Here is a 23,219-nt window from a genome sequence, read left to right as displayed (position 1 = left end):
TTGTATCTAATATGGAAAATGCCTCTATCAATCATGGTTTAAATTCATACTTATAGGTAATATTTGCAGTGGATAAAGGACATGCTATCATATTGTGTTTACAAGAACATTTGTGCAGACTCCCTGTATTGCACAGTGCTATAACAACCGATAATGAGTTATTCGGTTTATCCAAATGTCTCTCTGCGGGTTGTGTGTTTTCTGCATTTGGATATGGTACATATATTAACCATCGCACAGCTATGGAGTATATGTATAAGAGGAGGTTGAGCAACGCAACCAGATGTGGCTCTTGTTTAGATATGGTGGTCTCGTGTGAATTACGCAAGGAATGCGACTGCAGAGAACATGCTCCGAACCGCTTTCCTCGCAGGAACGCGCGGGGGCATTTGGCGTCAGAACAAACATGAAGAACGAAGCATTTACTTTTATCATCAAAATTTCCAAGCGGAGACAGGGAGAGAAGGAGAGGAGGGCTTCCTAAAATGTTTGCATGAACTCCTGATGAGATAATTGATGTAAATGCGGCGCTCGGGATGAAAGCCACCTGCTAGAACGGAAGCGGGACGGCAAATAAATATACACTCATCACTCGAGATGCAATATTTTATTTGAAACACTCTTATTGTGGCGTTGGAGTAGGATGGGGAAAAGAAGAGGGTGGTATACGAGGATGGATGGGAGTGTAAATATTTGCCGTTGCTGTCCAAACCTGCCCCTCGGCACCGGCAAGAGCAGCGGGACTGTTAGGGGGGCGCTGTGATTGGTGGTAACCGCTAACCGTATCGGGCCTTGTCATTGGCCAGGGCCAGTCGTCGGATGTTGGCCACGCAGCCGGCGGCAGCTTCCTGCAGGATCTCATCAGTGGAACCCATCATTCCTATCAGGAGCTGTAGGAGCAGAGGAGGCAGCAGTTAGAGTTGGCAGGGCGAGATGTACAGCAGGAACAGATTCTTGAGGAATAACAGTTATCCAAGGGAGGGCTAATACAGTCTGCAGTGGGTATGTTTGAAAGCATCCAGTAGCCATTTCAGAGGGAGTCACTGCATACTGCCACCGACGATGGCTGCAAAGATATACAGTGGCTGTGCTGTGACAGTCCCAAGCTGCAGTGGCACGTGTCCCTCTCTGTGTGTGTGTGTGTACTCTGTGTGTGTCCCATTTTAACCTTCCAAACCATGCCTCAGCAAAGGGGTTACAGCTGCGAGCACACATGCTTCTGTAAGTTTGTTCAGATGAAAGTCGAGCGGGGCAGGCTCGACATTAAAAACCTGAGCACGAACCACACCACTCGACAGCCTTTCCACCGCTCCAAAGGTCACATTATATCCGACTATTACTGGCTTGTATAATGGATCCGTTTGATCTCGTTGCAGAACAGGGTTTTTCGCTCTCCAGAAATCTCTAGCTTTGGAGGTGCATTTTTCGGTTACATAAAATTATACATTAAAACGTTTTTATTGCGTTCAAAGAGTTGGTAGCCTATACAAAGAAGCAAAAAGAAACAAACTGGCTATGGTATACCGCTGCATGACGTTGTTTTTTTTGTTTGTTTTTTTATTGCTTTTTTATCTTGAGCAAAATGACTACATTATGTTTGTGGGCGGCTGCAGGGCTGAATCAAAATAAAAGTAAATGTAGGCACAAACACTCTGGCGCTAAGTATGAATCTAAATTTGTTCAATGTGTGCTCCTTCATGAAATCACAATGGTGTGCCATTGAGCCTTCCTAAGCCACACTGGCAATTATTTTGGCTACTCTTGTTTACATCAATAATGAACCAAAGGCAACATCAAATCCCCAAACTAAGCACTTAAGAACTCCCTAGTCTTAAACATAATGAAGTCTTGATAAATGCATTAATTGTTGAGCCATTTGAGCCACTTTTGAGCCTCATATATCAAGGCCTCTTTCTCCACTGAATGAAAAAATCTTTTCAAAAAGACTTGTTTAACAAGAGTGTGTTGTAGCAGGCTTAGAAGTGGTGTTTGAACGCCCTCCGGATTGTTTCCCCTGGTTTCACTGCTGCCATGTCACATCCTTGGTGATCCTATGAGCAGCACAGCAGACAATATCTAGACTGTCACTGTGGAAGGAAATGAACCGAGGACCGAGCCTCTTTAAAACTTAAATCCGTCCACTGAATTATAGTTTAAGTGAGCAGAATGATTCTCAAAAGTCCTGCCTGCCTCAGTCTCTCTGCCCGCTTGCCTCCCTCTCACTCGAAACCTCCGCTGACACCAGATGTGGAGATAGGAAGCGCTGCAATTCCTTTGTCTGTGTCACGCTAACAAAATGTCACTGTCATCCTTTCTAGGAATAATCATTTCTGCTAACAGCCTGCGCATAGAGACCCGCTAATCCCCATCATGTGTTGCCTTCTCTTATCTCCTTCCATATGAAACTGCTCGGCCCGCGTCTTGAACTCATCCGATCGCTGCTCGGGCAAACCGGAGTCTGTTTTCGTCCCGTGTTATCGTTGCGTTCATAATGCATGTCAGAGTCGGGCTGCGGCTGAACCCTGACCCCGCTCCATGTTACATGCAAACTTAAAAGGCTGCTCCGCACATTTGTGTGGTTAGCGCTGAGCCAAGGAAGTGGAGAGGAGACATTCCCAGAATTTTCTGCACAAAGATAAATAGTGAAAAGAAAACAGATGAAAGATGAAGGCGAACCGTCCTCTGTGTATGAGCACGAACGGGCTGTGGACCTAAAATACAGTACAACCCGCTAAAAGCTGAGAAAATACTATCATTCCTCTTGATTATAATCATATCATTTGGTGGAAAAGGGCGCACTGCGGGCCGAGGTGTCAGCTCCTCTCAATGCGCTAGTGTCAGGGAGTATATGTGAAGCGTTTGCCCTCGGTTTTTATATGATTTTTAAATAGCATCCAAAACACCTCCGAAAGCAAACTTACATCCACAGGCTCCAGAAAACATGCAGCTCGCTCAAACAAGCCTCTTTTGTGAAAAGAGAGGATGCCTGAGAAGTGCCAGAGGCAGCATTTATGCCAACCTCATAGCATGTTATTCAGACGTCGCCAAATAAGGTCTCCCGAAGCGCACAGCTAGGCTAAGATAAGCGTGTCTCTCTATGCTGCCCTCTTTTTTTCTGCCTTGCTCTTTCCCTCCCAGCTGGGATCTCAAAGAATATAATACGCCACTTGTTGGATATTCCCTGACCGTGGTAACATGAACACTTGCCCCACGTTTGAAAAATGAATCGTGAGTCTGAGGTTTTTGCACTTCAGAGAGCTCCAGTGAGTCCTGACCTCCAAGAAGGGAGCTGGGGAACACGCTTCTCTGGCTGCTGTGGAAGGAGCGGGGTGGGGTGGGGGGGGGGGGGGGGGAGAGGAGCAAGGCGTGCGGTGTGGGAGGGCTGCACACATTGTTGCATGTGCACGCACACATCCCATCACACATGGAGGTGTCACGGTGTTAAGTGCACGTTGTTGGACCGCCGCTCCCTGCAGGAGTTCAGGTTTAAATTCCCCTGTGCCCCGGGTCTGACAGCCATTATGGCTCCAGCAGCCTCCCCCCCCTACCCCTCCCAGCCCCGCCGTTCCCATGTTTCAGGCTCCCCTGTGTAGGCAAACAGCACAAACAGACAGCAGTGTTTAGCCGGGCGGAGGGGAAGTTAGTGAGGGAAGTCAAGGTAAACAACATTCCCTACAGCCTCCAGTGAGCCAAAGACTGTTAAGCTGGCTTCTCCCTGTCTCTCAAGGAGAAGAGGAAAAGGAGGGAAAGCAGCATTAAAATCAATGACTTTGAGCGGAAAGTTTGATTGTGAGACATTCAGTCTGAACCCGAAAGCCTCTTCAACCTGAAGGACACCACTTGGCATTCCGGCGTGCGGGGGAGAGGCTTATGTCGGTGGGCCTGAAGCATTACACTCCATGGATCTCAAAAACACGGTAGTCAAAACAGAGCAGGTAGCATGCGGCGCCTGTGTCATCTGCTCACCACACCCGCGTCCTGAAATCCTGTTACACACAAAGCATGACTGAGAGGAAACCTCAAAAATAAATCTGCGACGCTTTGTTTAAATTCTGACGCTGCTTGTTTTCCTCTCCTTCCCTCTCATTTGGTGTAGTCTTTGCCCCCCACAGCCTCACACTTTCACTCCTGAAGCCTGAATTTGTCAGAGAGAAGAAAAAAATTAAAACAAACACTACGGGGCAGAAGTGTGCTCATGGCAACAAAAGTGCAAACGTTTTTCTCATTTAGATTAGTAAAAGCCTAAAATACATACCAGGACCTGGCAAAAGCTATGCTCTGGAATACCTTCAGTTGAAAATTACCAATAATTACCATCGGCATTTTGTAATTTTCATCAATTTACTTCACAAAGCTTTTCTTATGAAAGAGACTCTTTAATACAAAAAGCTGGCTAAAGCTGTCTACTAGGATTTATGGTTTCGGCAAACAATCCCCAGTCCTCTGGAAGCAATGTAAAGCACAGGGGAGGGCGTGTTGATTTTGTACATGGGACAAAATAAAGCACATCCTTATAAAACTGTGAGATACCAAGTGTAGATGTCAAATCAAACGGGGAGGGCAATTCATCTCTCAGGCTAAAATTCTCTTTTCCCTGGTAGACATTTCCTCTGGGAAAGCGTGCTCCTGAATCCTGAACAAGACTCGTTTCTGAGAAGGCAACAGATTTCCTTGACAAGACCAAGGAAAACCAGAGCAAAATCACACAATGAAACAAAGGGCAAGATGATGCTGAGTCCAAAATGGAAGACAAGACAAGAGTTTTAAAGACTTTCAAAACATGAAATTAAACTTTTATGTAAAGATGTTATATATTATTCTAATTATATTATATTTATATATACCACAAAGGTCCATGTGTGATTTATGAAAGTGAAAAACTGGAATTGAATGGATTTGGGATTTTTAACACTGTGGAAGGGACAGAGAAAAAAGAAGAAGAAAAAAAAGTGAGACGGGTCACTAATGTGTTTTCCAGTGTGAAATACTTTCTTTTCAATGCTTAATTTCCTCCGTGATTCTTGGGGGACCGGGCTATACACCATTAAGTGTGCTGGGGGAGGAAAGTTACTTACTGAACCGAATTCGCAGGGAGAGAGGCCTTCGCTGCGAGAAATCATTGGAAATCATATACTACACGTGGGTGAACATGTTTTGAGAGCTTCTCAGTGGCACAGAAACGCTCTTTTTGAAATACGGTTGCAATAATACAAGAGGCAGTCGAGAGTTTTACGCCGGGCCGTAAATTAGATGCGCCGCACGGACCGGGCCCGGCATCGCTCCTCGATAAAACCCTCTCCGACCCATTCAGAACTATTGAGAGATATTGTTTTAGCACATTCTCTGCGGTAGCGGCCTGTATATCACCAAGCAGAGCGTTACAGTGCAGGCTGAACGGCTCCCTCACTGGAGATTGACAAGCTCTCATGCCGTAATGTTTCCTCGGGGGGTCAGGCAGGTAAACATCAGCCTCCCTCCCCAGACTGGTGGAGACTGGAGGCCAGACTGAACAATGAGCCTGCCTGTGTTGTGTTTCCACGTCTGAGATTAAGAACAAATGAAACGGTTACGTGGCCTTTGGTAATTAAGCTCTTTAAAAGTCCAAAAATACATTATGGAGTAGTGTTGCAACTCTGAACTGGTACATTAATAAGGGCAAACAGAGAGACAGATTAAAAAGGGTGGTATGCAGTGTATTTGCACACATACACACACAGACGCGCGCCCGTGCATACACACAAACACATACACAGAGCTTTCAAATATACAGACACGTGCAACTACACACACACACACACACAGTGAGAGCAAGAAAGAGGGCTTGTCCAGTTTTTGTCGTGGCTCGAACTACAAAAAACATTCAGCTTAACGACTTTTGCAAATTGGACATAACTCTTTCGGAACACCCAATGTTCAGTCCAGCTACCAATTATGGCTAGTGTTGAACCACATACACTGTAACAGCAGATCAAGCTAAAGTACACCATTAAATGAACATGGGAAAAAATATTTGGCTGCAATTGGATAACCACTTCATAATTTATATCGCAGTTGTTATTGAGCAAAAAAAGGAACAATTTTAACTCTCTGTGGCCACAAAAAGATTTCTCATGTGAAAGTGTTTCTCCGCCAAACATGATTAAATTAGAGAATAAGCTAGAAATGTTTTCCCAAACACTGAATTATGGCTACATGATCATCTGTGACAAGACATCAATTACAGGGTAATCTTAACATAAAATCTCTACATCACTGTCAGAGACAAACATAAACACTTTCTGGAGTGGAGCATGGAAATAGCCCGATAGGCTAAAATGCACTGGCAAAACAATGCTTGTTCCCTTTTGGAATTACACTGCATAACTGTCATGATGAAGAAAATGCTGAAAAAAAAAACAGCGGATGTAGCTTTATAGAGAAGAAAACCCTTGACCGTACCAAAACATTGTTCTCTTTTAGCCTTGAACAGCTCTGACCCTATTCCTTGGCCTGAACCATATCATTGCTGCATTCTGCCCTGATGTCCAGGAACAGCCCTTAGCAACTGTTACCCCCAGCTACAGCCCTTTGACTTGTGCTGTAATGGCATCTAGGGTCTACCGGGGAAATGGCACTTCGCACACACTGAGCTGTTTGCTTTTCTGAATTCCCATGACGGCTAGAAAGTGGAGTCATGTTTCCGCCGGCGAATAAAACCCACTTTGTTTCTGCTCCATCGGTCAAAGGCTCTGAAAATAGTCACAGCTTTTCAAAGTTTATTACTCAGTGTTTTTCACACATCGCTAAAACAAGGGTGGTGGGAGGCCAAGGCGCATTTTCCTCAATGCAATTATGCCGGATTTAGTCTCAGAACACCAAACTAAATCAAAAGAAATAACTACTTTGTAAATGATCGACCAAAGAAAGCAAAAAATAGGGAGTCTGTAGGATATCTGCTGGGGGAAGAAAAGCAACTGCAACAGTAGTGCGACTGACCTTGACTACTCCATTCTCGTGCATGGTGATGCAATTGTTGGGGTCCTTGGACAGCTGGAGCAGGGCCTGGGCCGTGGCCTGGTGGACCGAGCTGTCTTTGGACTTGAGGTAGCGCACCAGGGGGGCTACGGCACCAGCCTCCCCGAAAGACACCCTGTTGCTTCCCCACATGCAGCAGCGGGCGACGGCCTCGGCCAGGTGGCGACGGAGCCTGTCGTCGGTCTGTGTGGAGGAGAACAGGATGCTATTGGGCCCCAGAGACCGGTCTGTACACTGTACAGTACAACAAGCACCGGTTCTACTATATCGCTGCAAGAATCTATCAACGTTCTCATTAGCTGGATTTATGCCGCAATGACTAAGAAAATGGCGTCATAAATCCATTGTAAAGACAGTTAAGTCGTATATCGGCAGTAAATACAGTGTTGTTGAATAGGAAAATCTTGTTTGTCTCCAGTGCGGAGGTATACTTACTGTGTTAGTCAGCTTGGCCAGCATCGGGACAACCCCGTGATCGGTGATGACTGCCAGATTCTCCTTGTCTTTGGCTATTTTGGCGATGGCGGCGCAAACGCTCGCCAGTACCTCTTTGTTTGTTGACTTCAGCAAATTAACAATCAGTTCCAATCCACCGACGAAGGAGCGCACCATTTCCCCTGCATCCTAAAGTCAAAGGGCCTGTTATTAGCTGGTGCTCTCGCTCTGTGCAAATGAAGGGGGAGGCTGATGAAGGGGGGAGGCTGCAGTGGGTGAGCAAAGAGGGGGAGGCAGGCAGGGGCATTTGAGCAAGGCAGAGAAAACAAAAGACACACAAAAATAAGGAAAAACAAAGTCTTTTCATCAGCCTAAGCAACAATCAAAGTCCCATCAGTGTAACCCAATCAGAGGTGGAATACATAGCCCTGGCTCTACGCTGCATTACACTGAGTGGAAAAAGGATGTCGTCAATGTGAGACCTGACTGCAACAATCTATATACTTTATCATCATCGTCATGTCTATCTTCATCTGCGTAGAACAGGATAATGTTATCAAAAATGAAAATGCTTCAACAGCATCTGCTATATTGTCTATGGCAGAACTGTCATTTGGATCTGTCTGAATAGGCAATACATCTTTGACATCTTTGTCAGCCTCTCCTCCTCTCGCCCGAACTTGTCAGTGAGGAAGAAACATAGCATTTAGAGCTTAGAAGTGACATTTAAAGCCTTTGCCCCGGGCTGACACAGTGTAGACTAGAGGCTTCATGGTTTGAGTTCATGGCACCAGCGGGTACCACAGGACTCTCAGCCACTTATGGGGCGATGCCTACCAAGCCAAGAGGCTGGTGGCGAGTGCCGAGGGAACCACAGCGGAAGAGCTGGCATGGGCACTGACTTCAGTATGGCTTGGCACACCAGGCCGCTGTTTAAAATCACAACTCACCATATCGCCAGCCACCAAAGGGACGAATACATCAAGGTGGCTGAGTCTGTAATGTTCAATGCTATGAAAATAGAACAGAAATTTCCCCAAAAGCATACAATTATGGATGGACTGGATGCAAATCACAAAGCACGCTTAATTTGAGTCCATTTCAACATCAATCTAAATGTCCACTACTGATGTATGGCACAGTCCTGCGGAGTACAATAAACACAGAATTCAATATGTAGGCTATACTGTACGTTTGCTCCTCACTCTTTAAAATAGGCAGCAGACGTCTACAGGGATTTCATCAAATTCGGCACAGACAAAAAGCAGGTCCTGATGTGCGGTTTTAGTGTACAGCTACTTTGGAAGAGCTGGATGTACTGTTGTGTTGCCCTCTCTAACAGAGAGCTCATAGCTGAGATCTGGCCAGGGCGCGGTCGCTGTCTATGGGTCCTGTGATGCCGTGCCAGAGGATGAGCCGTGTGCGCTGCGCAGGGCGGGGGGGCCGGGGCCAGGAGCTGACCCCCCGACGCACACAGGAAGCCCTTCCTCAGGAATACTGATGACGGCCGGCCGGGAGTCCCTGCGACACAGGAAGCTCTCTCAAGCCACCAGCTGCGACAGACTAGCCAGGATCTCTTTCAAGGCCTGGACGGGCCCCCAGATCTGAAAACCGCAGCATTATGAGGCTGCACACGGAAAGGCCTCTCTCGCTATCCCCTCTCTCCCCTCCTCTTACCCAGGATGAAATGAAATAGAAAACACATTATCTGCTGTGCGTGATTTCGAGCCGAGGGGAGGAAGCCAAGCTCAGAATGGCAGAAGCTGCCCTGACCCGTTCTCTGAAGCAATCAGGCTTCTATAACATACATGGCTACTATGTAAAGGAAAAATAAATCAAGCGTCCAAAGTTGCCTCCATGTCCAGGCAAATTAATGATACACCTCATTAGGTGCGACCGGGCAGGTTCTACTTCCTTGATTGAGGAACAAAGCTAACTGACTGATTCACTACTAAGCCTTTACAGCACTTGTATGATAATAAGTGTGTTGAAGTCGTGGACCTGGCAGGCAAGTGCTAGTGGGGTGTGCTGTATGTGTCTGTCTGTGTCTGAGGAGGGGCAGCAGCATGGAGCATCCAGCAGATGCATTTATACCATGGCTCTCTCATAAATCCTCTATAGAACTGCTAACTCAAACCACATGGGGGTTTTTATCTAAATAACTACTGCACCGAAGCAGCTGTATCAGGTTCCCCGGCTCGACGGGCAAAAAGCACTATTTAGCTCTTGTCATTGCCCCCGTCTCAGAAAAATCACCCAAAGAGCATGTACATGCATTTCCCTCAAAATTGGCACGGTGACGTCCAGACAAACATTGTCAAACTTTGTTAGCGCTCAATAGCGGGTCCGCGCAACCTCCTCTCCCTCCATATGGTTGCCATGCATCATTTTCGCCACACTTCTGGGCCAGAGAAATTCCAGCCAGCAAAAAAGGCTTCACCCCCAAGACACCTGTCTGGGCCCAATATATCTGTTTAAACTTAACCAGATTGTCCCACTGACAAGCTGTTTACCTTAATCACGGCGATAATCTAATAGAACAACGTTACGTTTGTATTTGGAAATTATACAAGCACTCAGGGGATCAAAGACCTGCTGACGTCTAACTGAAATAAGAGTTGATTGACACCAGTGCTGTGTAATACTAGGCTGCAGGCTTGGAAGGAGGGCATAAAGGAGCTCATAATATTTTAAGGAAAACATGATAATATTACACACATGTTTACAGAACTCCAAAATATCTATTTTCATTCCTCGAATAGTTTTATCTCAAAAGCAAAAGTTTTAAAGCAGACCAATCTGCCTGTTGCACGTTCCTGATGAAAGCAGCATTTAAGCCATGTGCTGGCTGCTTTTGCAAACCTTTGTTTTCTTCATGTTGAGTAATGTTTGTATTATAGAAGTGGGTTCACCGGAGACACCGTCTAGCACTTTGTGCCGCATGCAAGTCTGCTGCCTGGATTGTGTGCCTCTGTAACTAGTAGCATGTTGAGGGAAGATTTTCAGCTGGGGAATCAGAAGCCATGCCACAGGATATTACTCAGTCTTTCTCCCTGCCTGCTTCCCAGTTCGCCAATCCCAGTGTGCCAAGGAGGCTTCTCTGCTTCATATTAGCCCAGGGTTCATGTAAGCCTCGGCTGACACTGCTCTGCCCCTGCAAACCTCCCAACAGCAGGTTGGAAGGAGAGCTTTGGAGACAAGCATGGGTGATATAAGCAGGCTTCTGTGTGGTGAGAGGGATCTAACCCTGATAACCCTTTATTCTAGAACAACACGCACCCTGCAGACCTCTTTGATTTATAGTCTGTCTATGTGCCTTTGGTCTTTTTCACCCGCACAGACATGGAGCAGAGGCAATTACGGGAGACAAATGTACTTTAGGTCATGGAGGAGTGAAAAATGCTCTCTCGTACCTTTGCATTCTCAATGCATGGACAAATGGCCCATGCGGCGCTGGCTTGAACATCTGCATTGGGGTTTTTCAACAAGGACCAGAGCAGGCGAACTCCATCAAGGCGGTCAATGATTCTGTAGAGAGAGGAAGAGAGGGAGAATAGGGGTGGGGGTAAGGAGTGGGGAGAAAGGGGAAGAAGGAGAAAAAGAATACAAGAATGAGCATGACAGATAAAAGTAGGCACACTGTGATTTCATATACTCTGAGTTAAGAGTGCAGCTTTTTTTTTCTGATCATGTTTGCTTCTCAAAGCTCTGACCATATCACCCCAGCCAGGAGCAGGCAGTGCATAACTATTGCCAAGCAGGATCAAAGGAGGGATCAATTTAAGCATGGGCTTCCCATCACAACCCGCCTTCAGTCCTGCACAGTTCCTCTCCAGACCTGAAACCCACCCACTGTCTGCTCACTCAAATCGCTCTCCATGGGAAAGCTCAGCGATGCTAGGGCCAGAGGTTAACTCGTATACATCTGTGTGTAGCGCTTCATACATGGATTTATAAATAGCAACTGAGACAAAGTTACGCTGTATGTTGGTGGCTTGTTTTTCAACCCGGGCCAAAAGGAGGACCTCTTTCCAAATCAAACAGAGCCACAGACAGGTCTCTCTATATTTCATAGGGTCTGAGTGAAGTTTACTTAAGCATGAGCCGTATTTCATGCCGCATACATGACTGTAGTCAAAACTGCAGTCAGGGTCTGGGAACCCAAAGAATTACGCCACAGTGCACCCGTTGTCTGGTATAAATAACATGTAACGTGTTCCCCATGTGTGCTTCCACCAACAAGGCCGACATTGAATGCTGTCATAATTACTTAAACACTCCCTAATCACAGTATCTCCGTGACTGGCAACGAGCGAACACTCATCAGGGACGTCCCCTGCGCCATCTGTCTTCCGTTTGCACATAAATCAGTCTGGGGGGATCATAACACAAGATTCCAGTCCGCGGGGCCTCTTAAATCCGGACCGAAAACAAAAACGAAGCGTCATATCGTCCGCCAAAACAGCTCCGTCCTCCCAAGAAGCAGGTATGAAACAGATTAGCGATGAAGATGCAGCTGACAGTGATGGATTAGAGGAGGAGACCGCAAACCCTGGAGGCATTAAACAACGTGTGTTCCTCCTTGTAGCTACACAGGATTCATCGGAGGAAGTGTGCTATGTCATTAACCGCACACTGCCTACTGGTTGAGAATGAAAACAAACACAAGAGTATTTCATGGAAAATTTCAAAGTGATCAGCGTTTGTTTTTGGCTTTCGGTGGTTATGGATGACCTGCACCAGAATGATGATGAGAGAATGATCGTGCCGAACAGCATAAGGTGCTACTTGAGCAATAGCTTTTGTTGGCAAAGTGAAGTGATGCATAACAGACAGGGATTTTGTAGCTGACTGTGTGGCAACACCGTAGATATGCACACATCACATCATCGTGTTTGTTAGTTAGCCAAACAGCGAGAGTCTAATCACTGGGAATCTGAAAAACAGCGCTGGCCTTGTCGGTTTGGAGCAGGAAACAATCAAATGTGAGTTATGTTAATTGCTCAGCAAACTACTGTACACATACGTCTCAAAATATGCCACCGCCACAGGACATACAAAAAGCGCCTGTGGAAATAACGACTTTCTGTTTACAGCTAAGTGTGAACGCTAAAAGATTACAAGGTCTGGCCTAAATATACATACCGTGAGAAAACATGGAGAACATGTCTGCTGGATGACCGGCCTAGATGTAAAACACTCCTCTTCTTGTGTTGAATCTAGCACAGTTAGTGGCTTTATTTTGTCAAAACATGCAGCACTTTTTATTGCACCCGTGGGTTTTTGCTCAACCAACAAATGTAATACTCTCAAACAACAGAATTAACAGCTAACTAACAATGTGAACTCAAATATCAAGTTGCATTTGCGTCCAGTGTTAATTAAGAGGGATCTTGCAGTCCATAACAGCCTTGTAAAAGCAATGAGATTCAGATGGAGGCCACACAATGTTCTGCAGAGGTTAAATGAACACAGAATAAGCAGAACACAGACTGTTCTGGACTGTAGGTTCATTGTGTTTTCCCAGCCATGAAGTCTTGGACAGGGCCAGCCTTAGGTATGTATCTCTGACCAGCTCAAGTCCTGACAGTGACCACAGCGCTACAGTAAAACACTGGGAATTAAACCACAACCATATTTAACGCAGCAGGTACAATAAACAAAGCTTTTAACATCTGTCATTAAGCTGGGGATGAAAGAGAGAGCTACCTGTATAATTACACATTAAAAAAACATAGATTTCTTTAAACATTGGCCCATGACAGTGTAATGATACTGTCTTTGGATCCCGGAGTGTGTCAGTCCTTTGCCATAACATATGACATCATTCCACAGCCAAGAATATGTGTTTGGACCTAATTCAGTATGACAATGGGTAAGCCACTGAGCCGCTAACTTTTAAGAGACACCTCACATGGGACTGTCTACCTTGTGAAAACACTGTGCTGTAAATGTGTTCTGTGGCAGGAGGCCAAACCTCAAAGGCCGTGTGACCTTGTCGGATGCATATGAAGTGAGAGAGACTTACGCCATGTTATCTATCTCTGTTGCACAGGCGCCCACCGCCTTGGTCACATTCACAAGCAGCGCCTAGATGAATGAAAGAAAGCAAAGCACGTGCATGAATAATTATATGAACAAATAAAAAATAAGCAGGTTCTCTATGCAGACAGAGATGACTCAACATGCCTGGTTGGTTCCAGTGAGCAGGTTGACCAGCGGCTGGATGCCTCCACACTTGCGGATGGTGGCCCTGTTGGCGGCTATCTGGGCGCATTCCCCCAAGGCTCCCACCACATTGACCAGCACTTCCTCAGGCTGCTCAGTCAGCAGGCCAACCAGGGTCTCCAGGGCTTTGTACTCCTGAAACCTTCGGAGGAGAGAATGAGAGGCTCGGCTTCACACAGTGGCTCAGTAATCATCACAGCATCATATTAGCTAAGTAATAAATTGTCATTGACCTCAGTTGGCAAGGTGACATCTAGCAGCTACTGTGCAGGAATTGGGTGGCTTTGCCTTCGGGTGGCCTGGGTGCAGAACACTTAACCCAGTAGCAGAGGCAGTTTTCCCACGGCTCCTCACAGCTGCCCCACGCATGTACTTTGTATGACCGAAGGTTTGCTGCGGTTTGGAAGCGCTCACTCCCTGTTTTGCTGTGATTTAGCGTTGCTTGCCAGTGCTATAGAGTGGTAAACTATAGTAAACACTTAAAAAGGATATAATGCGGTCGCAGAAAGCCTCAATAATCCTCTGATGTACAGTTAAGTTCTACGACTGTTTTTATTCACAGTTACGGTTGCTGGCAACACAGTCCGTAGGCTATTGTAGATGGCCAAGGTCATTTGGTTTTGGTCAGGGTCCACCAAAACATAGCCTATTCTTGCAAGTGAAAACACTGCTAATGAACAGAGAAGCTGCCAGAAGTTAACTTTCAAATTCACCAAAAAGAAAAACAAGGGTTTTCCTTTGCCATCACAGAAGTGTCATCGGCAGTGGACTACAGTAGAATTATCTTGTAATCACAGACATAACTTTTGATAAATGAACGGCAAGTCATGTCTATTTTTGTTAAACCAATCCCAACTCAACGTAATTACGTGATGGCAAGAGTAACATTACACAAAGCTGCCTGAAGCGGCTTCTACTGAAAACACTGGGCTCCACACAACTGGAAGCTTTATTAAAGCCTGTCAGAAGACACAAGAACCACAGTGGGGCTTCTGTGCAGCAGATTTCTATGATTGATTGTCTTCCTTTTCCTTCCCTCATTCATCTGCTGCAGCAACACATGCAACTGGTGGTGCAGAAAGCTTTAATGCTGCCTTTTATACCAACGAGGGTTTTTAGGAGGGCCCGAGTGAAAGAAAGACATCATTTCAGGGACTGTGAGAAGAGACCCTCCAAGAAGCTCAGCAGTGACCGTGAAGGGACACATTAGCAACCTGAAGTTTTACAGACAGATTGACTTATTTCATTTGAAAGGGAACAGCAGGGTACAACTGAATAACTCTCGGGTGAGCAAAGAGCTGTAGACAGAACGTGAGGTAAGGAGAAGTATCATTTGGATAGGCAATTATGGTTTGCTCATCATAGGGCTGGAACAGAGGTAAGATGGAGGGGTAGTCAGTAATTGGAAGCGAACCCCACAATCTTGACCCCAAACATTATTGTGCTGGCAAATACGGTCCACGACTTGGCAGTCATGACTTTCCATTGCAAAGTTATTCCCTCACTCTTTTGTTAAGGCTTTTTTTTATAACAGCATTTGTGTGTGTCCGTAACACCTCAGAATACAGGTTCAGGGGGCCACATATCAGTGCATCCATAAATCTGCTTTTAAATCTGCACAAAATAATGTTTCCTTGCAGGACTTTTCCCTGGTACATAACCATGGCCCAGGCATAGCCCTCTCAGTAATATTGTAAGTCTCATGAAAAACATAAGCTTTGGACGTTAAGATGATGCTTTAAACAAACACACTTAAGTTATGAATGTAATTATATTTCTGGGCATCAATCATCTCTCATTTTGATGCATCATTAATCAGGCAAATGGCTAACACATGCTGCTGCTGGTCTTGAGTGGAGGTCTCCCTCCCCACCTCTATACTGTCCAGACCATGCTAAACATCACTCACACAAAGAAGCATGCTGTTTGCAACGGGCCACAAGGTCTGTTTCAGTTGTCCATGCACTTAATGAAAAAAAGAAAAAAAAGTCCTGTCTCCCTCTCATTACTGTTGTAGTAAAATATATTCCAAAATGATTTTCATTTCGGCACAGCGCTTGGCCTATGATTGATTCTGAAATGAGCGCACGCCCCTGAAACTCTGTTACCATTAGCAGCCTTTCCCTTTTGACAGTAATGGCTCGGTCATTTCATTCCAAGCTTTCGCCTGACCTAGACATTTTTATAAGTGATTCAAATAACCCTAGGAGAGTACGAAAAAAACAGATCCACTTGCAAATTTAAGTGTGCATAAAAAACACTCGCTCCGCATCATGCTGGTTTCCTCCTGAAGAGGCGGCCAAATTTCACCTTCGTTCACACCCAAGTGCCCACGCCGTCCAAAAAGCAAAACAAAACACAACACACACAGGAAAAGAAACCGCTAAATGGGAACTCTGTATCCATGTTATGGCCCTTTGGTTCTCTCACTTAGATACCTTTGCTAAATATTACATTAACCGTAATGAGAGTCAGGGCAACTTTCAAAGTCTTTTGATGTTTGTAAATGAAGTGTCACTAATTGTGGTTTACATGTGGTTAATGGTATCATTATCAGCATTCCTATTATTGTTATTATCATGATTATTATTACTGTTTTGCGTAGCAACAGTGTTATGAGTAATTACCCTAGGGCACAGAGCCCGTACTGGGAGCAAGTGTACTAAGGTGCCATATTACTCATGGCCAGTGCAGTTAACTTGTTTTATCACCACGCCAAGCTGCAGTCAGAAGGGTTCCCAGTCTGTGCCATTTTTGTTGTTTTTTTTAGAGGCTTTTTTTGTTCAAAACCGAGTTGGATATGCAAGCTTGTTTAGAAGCCAGCGGATGAGGAATTTAAAAGGTTCATTTTGTACCCTTAAAATATAAGGAGATGAGTCTCTTTCAGGCTTAAATGTATTAAAGTGTTCATCTACTGATCCTATCCTTTCTGAACTTGGTCAAACAGACAGCGATCTGTCCACCTTGTTTTAAAGAGAGGTTATTGGCATGCGTCTGTAATGGAATCCTTACTTAATTGAATGTGGCAACAGACACTCAGTTCCAGTTGGGAGGACTTAACTTAGACTCTAAATGTAGGATATCATTCTGTCAGTTATGATATATGAAGTGCAGAAAGACCCGTGTGAGTGCTACTGCGCCTTTTTCTTGTTATTTTTAGAATTCCACTGCAATTTGAATTATGTAGCGTTTCTGAGTGAGAAGCGAAAGATTTCCATATAATCTTACCTCAACAGAAAACTTTAAAACTCCAAAAGTGCTCTTATCGTAAAAAATTATTAACAGACAATGTCTTATCAGTTTCTTGGCTCCATTGTGGAAAACAGGCCTTGAATTTATTATGAAGTTACCGTGGTATTAAATCAATGCATGTGGGTTATATCTTACGTCCCAAGCCTCACACTGAATAAGAAAATAAATACAGCTAAATCATTCTTTCATGGGAGCACCACTGGAAAGGTATGGGGCTGCCAGGGCACGGTCTCCGGGCATTATTTATTTTACAGGGAAAATTACTGACTTAAAAAATCATCTGACACTAAAGTAAAAGCCAAGAACCATTCCAGAAATGTCACTGCTGAAGGAACTAGGCTAAATGACACTTAAATAAACGTCTGCCGTACATGACAAATGATTAAAGGCAATGTCAGCTTGCCTTTTTTGACATTACAAAATTGCCATCCCAAGGCTGATTCTTTCAGTATGCCTACTTGGTTCAATACGAGCGGGGCACTGCCTCGACTAACACATCACTGAAGTCTATAAAATCGACACTTATACTTCATCTTTTGTTAACAGTGGAAAAGCGCGCATTCGGCTGGCAAACACTCACATAAAAGATCACAGCTAATAGAATCCGTACAAAAACTTTACATTTTGCCCAAATAATCACTTCAACCAGACACAACGTAAAAGGAGAAGGAGATATGACAACAGCACGAGAGTGGAAAAAGTGACACAGCCGGCATGCGAACGAATGAGAGCCCCCATAAAAGCAGCACATGTGATGATTGCACGGCGACCCTAATGCACTCAAGAGTCGGCTGAACCCCCGAAATGCAGTTGCAGGGCTTTACAGGCTGTGCCGTATCCACCTCTGCCATTATTGTATTCACATAAGACTGCTGGTAACCACATCAACTTAGCAAACATATTTTCCAAACATTATGGGCACATGTGGGTGAAATGCTTAATTGCTATTAACCCCCCTCTAAATGGAGGCTCATTAGAAGACTGTTCCTATGTACGTGATTTGTCAAAGTCAGACAAATCCGTTACCACTAATTACAAACACATAGTCATACATCTTAAAACATGGGGCTATTCCAATACCCCTGGTATGTTAAAAACAGCACCCCTCACTAGTAGTAGTCGACATGCTTTCGCTGCCTAGTTCGCATGCGTGTGTGTGTGTTTGTGTGTTTATGCGTGTGTGTATGTGTCCGTGTGCGTTAATGAGAGGTAATAAGGTGAGACCCTGAACCCAGGCGTACTTAGCCACGTTCTCCATGCTGATGGAGCACTTCCAGATGGCCCCGGTGGTGGCGGCCAGGAGCTGCTTGTTGTCCGCCTTGCTCAGCAGCGAGACCAGGGGCTGCAGGCCCTCGTACTGACGCACCAGGTCACGGGTTCGCTTGTCCTCTGCACACTGCGGAGCACCAGAGAGAGTCAAGGTGTACATTAACTCCCTCTGCAGTCTGGATCTAATTATGAGACTGAGAAAGACTGCTTTATATCGTTTCTTCAATTTCCGCTAGTTTTTTTCATATATAGAATACGTGCAGAGCCACTGGAGATACTGTATGCAGAAGGGGAAAAAAACAGCTACCTTGAAGATTGCACTGGCGCAGTGCATTTGAAGCTCATCGTTGTCACTGCTGAGGTTTTTGACCAAGTCCTCGATCATGCCCTCTGTCTGAATGGCAATCCTGTAGCTTCTCTGTGGTGGACAAAAAAAATAGGTTATAAATATGCTATGCTGTATACACGCCACAAACTCGCATTTTGGTTATTTTTCATATTCTCATATTTGTCTCATCTGTTATATACTGCAAATATATGCTATTTTTTGATCTTTAATTCATTTTCAAACTTCATACATTTTACATTTTTGTATATTTTCAAGTATTATATGTGTTTTGTGCATTTCTTTGACTCAGTATGCTCTACTGCTATTTTGCACTCATATATTTCATATATTTCATTCTACTTAAATGTCAGTTGTGTTATGTTTAATACCCGTAATTTGCTTCATTCTTATTCATACTCTTTTTTTTCTTAGCTGTATCCTATTACTGTTACTGTTACTATTACATATAATCAGAGTTACAGGTTTTGATTGCACAATCCATGCGCCCCCGCACCCACTCCTCATCCCGCTTCAGCCCATCCGCTAGTGCCAGGTCATGTGCTCATGAGCGGACCCCCTCACCTCGGAGGCACACTCCTGCAGGGTGCCCACCACGGGGATAAGCATGTTCTCGTGGGGGGATTTGAGCAGGCGTCCCAGCAGAGGGATGCCCCCGGCCTTGCGGATGGCCTCCTTGTTCCTGGTGCTCTTGCTGCAGCTCCACAGGGCCAGAGCGCCGCAGCGGGCCACCTCCACATCCCTCTCCTGCTCTGCAGTCAGCGTGGCCGAATCCGGAACGCAGTCCAGCAGCTCTACCTGATCACAGAGATAGACGCACACGTGGATAAACACGACGATAAATACAAACACATACGCAAACACGCGTGCGGACAAACAGGCGGACCACACGCATGTGCGCACAAGCGGTAACCCGGACGCCGGCACGCACGCATGTACGCAAACTCGATGAACTTGACTCAAATTCAAGGACTCTGAAAATCTCACTGGCTGAACTGGGGTGATAATGGACGTTTCCAGACGAGAATAGCAAGTTGTTGGCTGTGATTGGGGGCGTAATTAAAATTCTATTACCGCTGGGTCTGAAAGAATTAAAAAGCCAGAGATGCTGGGAGTGGAAAACCGTCAGGGCAGATGTTGATGTTAGGCCTGAAAAGCCCAGTGTGACGGTTTATGGCCATCATTCAGTGTTCTAATCCATAGTTCCTGGCCGGTGAGACAGAGCAGGCAAAGCTATTACACACTGCACAGTTCAAAGGTGGTCTCGTAGCATAGCGTGAAATTAATCTGCCTCCGCGAGTGACTTGCACATGAGAACATCCGATTTGGGGCTGAGGAAAATATACAAGGCATGGAGGCTTTAATCACAGGTCCCTCTGTCAATAAACATGAATGCAGGTCGGGGGATGTCAGGGACATTCTATCTGTTTTACCCCTGGACCCACTCTGGTGTTTTCAAACTAGGTGAAAAAGGGACAGATGGGCCACTATCTGGCAACTGCTATGCAGTGTGAAAAGGGCATGTATAGGTCAACGCTTTACCGTGCATTGAAATGCTTGGTTTAGCATAGTCTGGCTATGTCATCTACTATGTAGACAGAAAGCAAACAGTAATGGTGAAGAGTTCAGCCATGCCGTGCTAAGCTGCACTACACGCTATATCTTTCAGAAGACTAATCAATCAATAGTAAGAAAACGACCCGCTTTCTGGTCTGCAAAAGTGGGCGTTCTGCCCTACGCATAACGTCGTTACCGATCTGGTTCACACCTGAAAAAATGTTGTTTTTCTCAAAAGCTACTCATCACAAAAACATTCATTTCTCTGGAGGTGAACAGTACTTTCAGCTTGTGTGTAATTCAGTCCAAATAAGCTTTCAATGTTTTTAATGGAAAATATCTGCAACCGTATCCCAAAACTTTTTCATTAATGCCAATACACTGAGAGCAGGGTCTGGTCTATAATTTTCTCTCTTGCTGCACTTCACAATGACGGTACACAGAAAAAGGGCCAGAGTGGGAAATCTCTCCTTTATCGTCCTTTCATGTTATACCAACCTGGACTGTGCTTTGACTCACCAGTCTCTTGATACCTCCGTACTGCCTGACGGTCCTCCTTGCCCTGCGGAACTTGGCCACGTTGGCAATGGTCTCGGCAGCCAGGGCCTTGAGGTCCTTGACCGGCGAGTCCAGAATCTTCACCATGGTCTGCAGGCCACCCAGGTCGGCGATGGCCCGACGGATCTGAGAGTTGTGACTAATCTTCCTCAGGATCTTCAGAGACCCAATCTAATCGCACAGACACACCAAACACCCTCACTTACTAATAAAACAATCAAAAAATGACAGGCATGTTTTGAGATGGAAGAGAAACTGTTGCGCCTAATGCCAACATGAGGTCTCCATCTGTATTGGGGTAGTACAGCAATAACTGGTAGCCAAACATTCGCCCACATTCCCACTAAAAATAGACAGAACAAAAAGCCTCAATAAAAGCAGGTTAAAAAGCACCCACACATGTCATTAGGTATATTGGAGAGTAATTGCTACCCTGTGTCTTTAAAGGCATGCTCTCTTCCCCGCACTAGTGCTTCTCTAGCTAAAACACAGGCTGGCACACAGGGCTGGCTCTGTTCGGGCCTGCGGGCCATCCAGGTCCAGCTTTGGCATGGCTACTCACTTTGCATTTGATTTCTTCTGTATCCAGCAAGTTAATGAGGACTTCAAGGCCACCTACATCCCGGATGGCCAGTTGGCACGTCTCCTGCACTAAATTAAAGTCCCTCATGGCGCACAGAGCAATCACAGTGGCCGTCTGGTTGCCTCCCTGAAATAATAATGCCAAGCACGAATGAATGAAAACGGCAGACACAGAGAGAGAGAGGGAGAGAGGGAGAGAGAGAAAGAGAGAATTAAACATTAAACAGACATTTGGAAAAGGGAATGAGGAGGATACAGACCTCCCTCCATTCCTCCGCCGCCCCCTCCCTCCCTCTGTTGTTTCCCTCCATAATACCACTCCTGCTGGGGTTGTTTTGTTTATACCACAGCCTGGTAAGTGTTTAGCTTTGTGGTGGTAAACACTGATGGAAAGAAACTATTTGCTAACGGAGCACTGTGCTCCGACTGCGGAGCCAAGGCCAGAAACCATTAGACAATGACCTAAGATGAAAAAGAACACCATCAGCATCGAAACCCTGAAACTAATAATGAGTTAGCATTTCAAAAAAGAGAATCTGTTTTGACAGTTGCTATATACACACATGACATTTTAGATTCACGTCCGGACAATTAGCAACTTAGTAACTACAACATTACTAAGTCAACAAGTGGTTTTGGGGGGAAAACTCTGTTCTTTGATTTAAATTCAAGCCTCTCCGTACACATGGGGCAGGAAATTGAACCGATTAGGTTTTATTACCTCTTAACTACAATGTGTTCACTAAAAAAATAAAGAAACAATACATTAAAAATAGGGCATGTGTGGTCAAACCCTGACATGTGCTGCGGTGGCACTGATCCTGACTCTGCTTTGTTCTTCTGTGCTAAAAAAGGACAGCATGGTAAATGAATGCTGTCCTTTTTTCAGATTCCCCTCACACTGCATAGATCCACATAATGTCCTGGTTGTGGGGGATGTTGACAGCGTTATGGCACAAAACATAACAATCTACGGGTTAGGTCATGGAGGTATTCAAAGTACTGTTGGGTTAGCAATGGCTTTTTTATATTACTGTATTTAGTTTGTATCATATCTAGTGTAGTTGCATAACAAAGTTTGTTAATGTGCGACGGTTTTGATCACGAAAGGGGGAAAAAAATCAGTAGTCAGATGGAAACAGAAGTTCATGGCAGTAGGTAGAAAATACAACAGTAAGCTGCTGTAATACTAGACGTGCTACATGGCTTTGATATGTGACACTGAAAGTCCAGTCCAAAATCTCCTGGCAAGTGAACAATCAAATATTATTCCTTTTTTTTTTGCAGCGGTTTAAATGTGCCACAGATAGACTTTTCATTGGGTGGATTCAAGGCCGCCTCTATCGTTCTGAGCTTTATAAGCCTTTATTAGTTGCACACTTCATAAACATTTCAGACTGCAGGACTGTGCTAAACAGGCGATTTCAACCAAACATAAGAATGTAACATGTCCTGCTATCAGCTATCCATATAAGTAGAAAATAGCCCATCAATATATAGGAGGCTGGTGGGATAAACTGTTTCATGCAGCTGTTGGAGGGGCCAGCTCATCAGTGTAGGCCTATACCACAATCTCAAGTGGTGTTTGATCATATCTCCCCCAAAAAGAAATGCTCTGACACACTGGGATACCGGGCACATGTGTTCCCCATATCACGACGCTAGCCTAAATGTGAACCATTTGCCCATTAACAGCACTGGATCTACTGCTTCCTTTGTCTCCTGCGCGCTGACTCTTCAAAGGATTCGGCAGGCTCGGTTCGTACCTTGTAAAAACAAGCCCCGAAAAACGCTATGTTTAGGAGTGATAGCTGAGAGAACAGAAAACAGATCATATGCTTTCATTTTTGTTAGCTTTGGTCTTGAAGTATTGTAGACATTCTTTAAAACATTGACAACATCTGACAATCTTTTATGGCGGAGGATCTTTGACTCTCCCTGAGCGTGATAGGGGCAGATGCTCAAAGTGGAACGAATT

The 23,219-nt window shown here is 45.1% G+C and overlaps 1 protein-coding gene across 2 annotated transcripts in view; it reads right to left on the bottom strand.

Moving 5' to 3' along the window:
• Positions 1-650: 650 nt before the first annotated feature.
• Positions 651-23,219, bottom strand: part of odad2 (outer dynein arm docking complex subunit 2) — a 36,027-nt gene continuing 13,458 nt past the window's right edge. For both annotated transcript variants that reach the window (XM_071525933.1, XM_071525932.1), the window contains 11 exons: positions 21,222-21,368; positions 20,621-20,830; positions 19,109-19,342; positions 18,506-18,616; positions 18,171-18,325; positions 13,639-13,819; positions 13,478-13,539; positions 10,863-10,977; positions 7,450-7,638; positions 6,976-7,197; positions 651-890 (listed from right to left, as the gene is read on the bottom strand). In XM_071525933.1, coding sequence (XP_071382034.1) covers positions 777-890; positions 6,976-7,197; positions 7,450-7,638; positions 10,863-10,977; positions 13,478-13,539; positions 13,639-13,819; positions 18,171-18,325; positions 18,506-18,616; positions 19,109-19,342; positions 20,621-20,830; positions 21,222-21,368 — 1,740 coding nt within the window. In that variant the 3' untranslated portion in view covers positions 651-776. The remainder of the gene's footprint in view (positions 891-6,975; positions 7,198-7,449; positions 7,639-10,862; positions 10,978-13,477; positions 13,540-13,638; positions 13,820-18,170; positions 18,326-18,505; positions 18,617-19,108; positions 19,343-20,620; positions 20,831-21,221; positions 21,369-23,219) is intronic.

Source organism: Centroberyx affinis, unplaced genomic scaffold (genome assembly GCF_046629955.1).
Source record: "Centroberyx affinis isolate AG114_WGS23_722 - 3 ecotype Tasmania unplaced genomic scaffold, CSIRO-AGI_Caff_v1 ptg001367l_1, whole genome shotgun sequence".
In the NCBI taxonomy this organism is placed as follows: domain Eukaryota; kingdom Metazoa; phylum Chordata; class Actinopteri; order Beryciformes; family Berycidae; genus Centroberyx; species Centroberyx affinis.
Note: the sequence above shows the minus strand (reverse complement) of the source record. Positions and strands in the feature narration are given on the sequence as shown.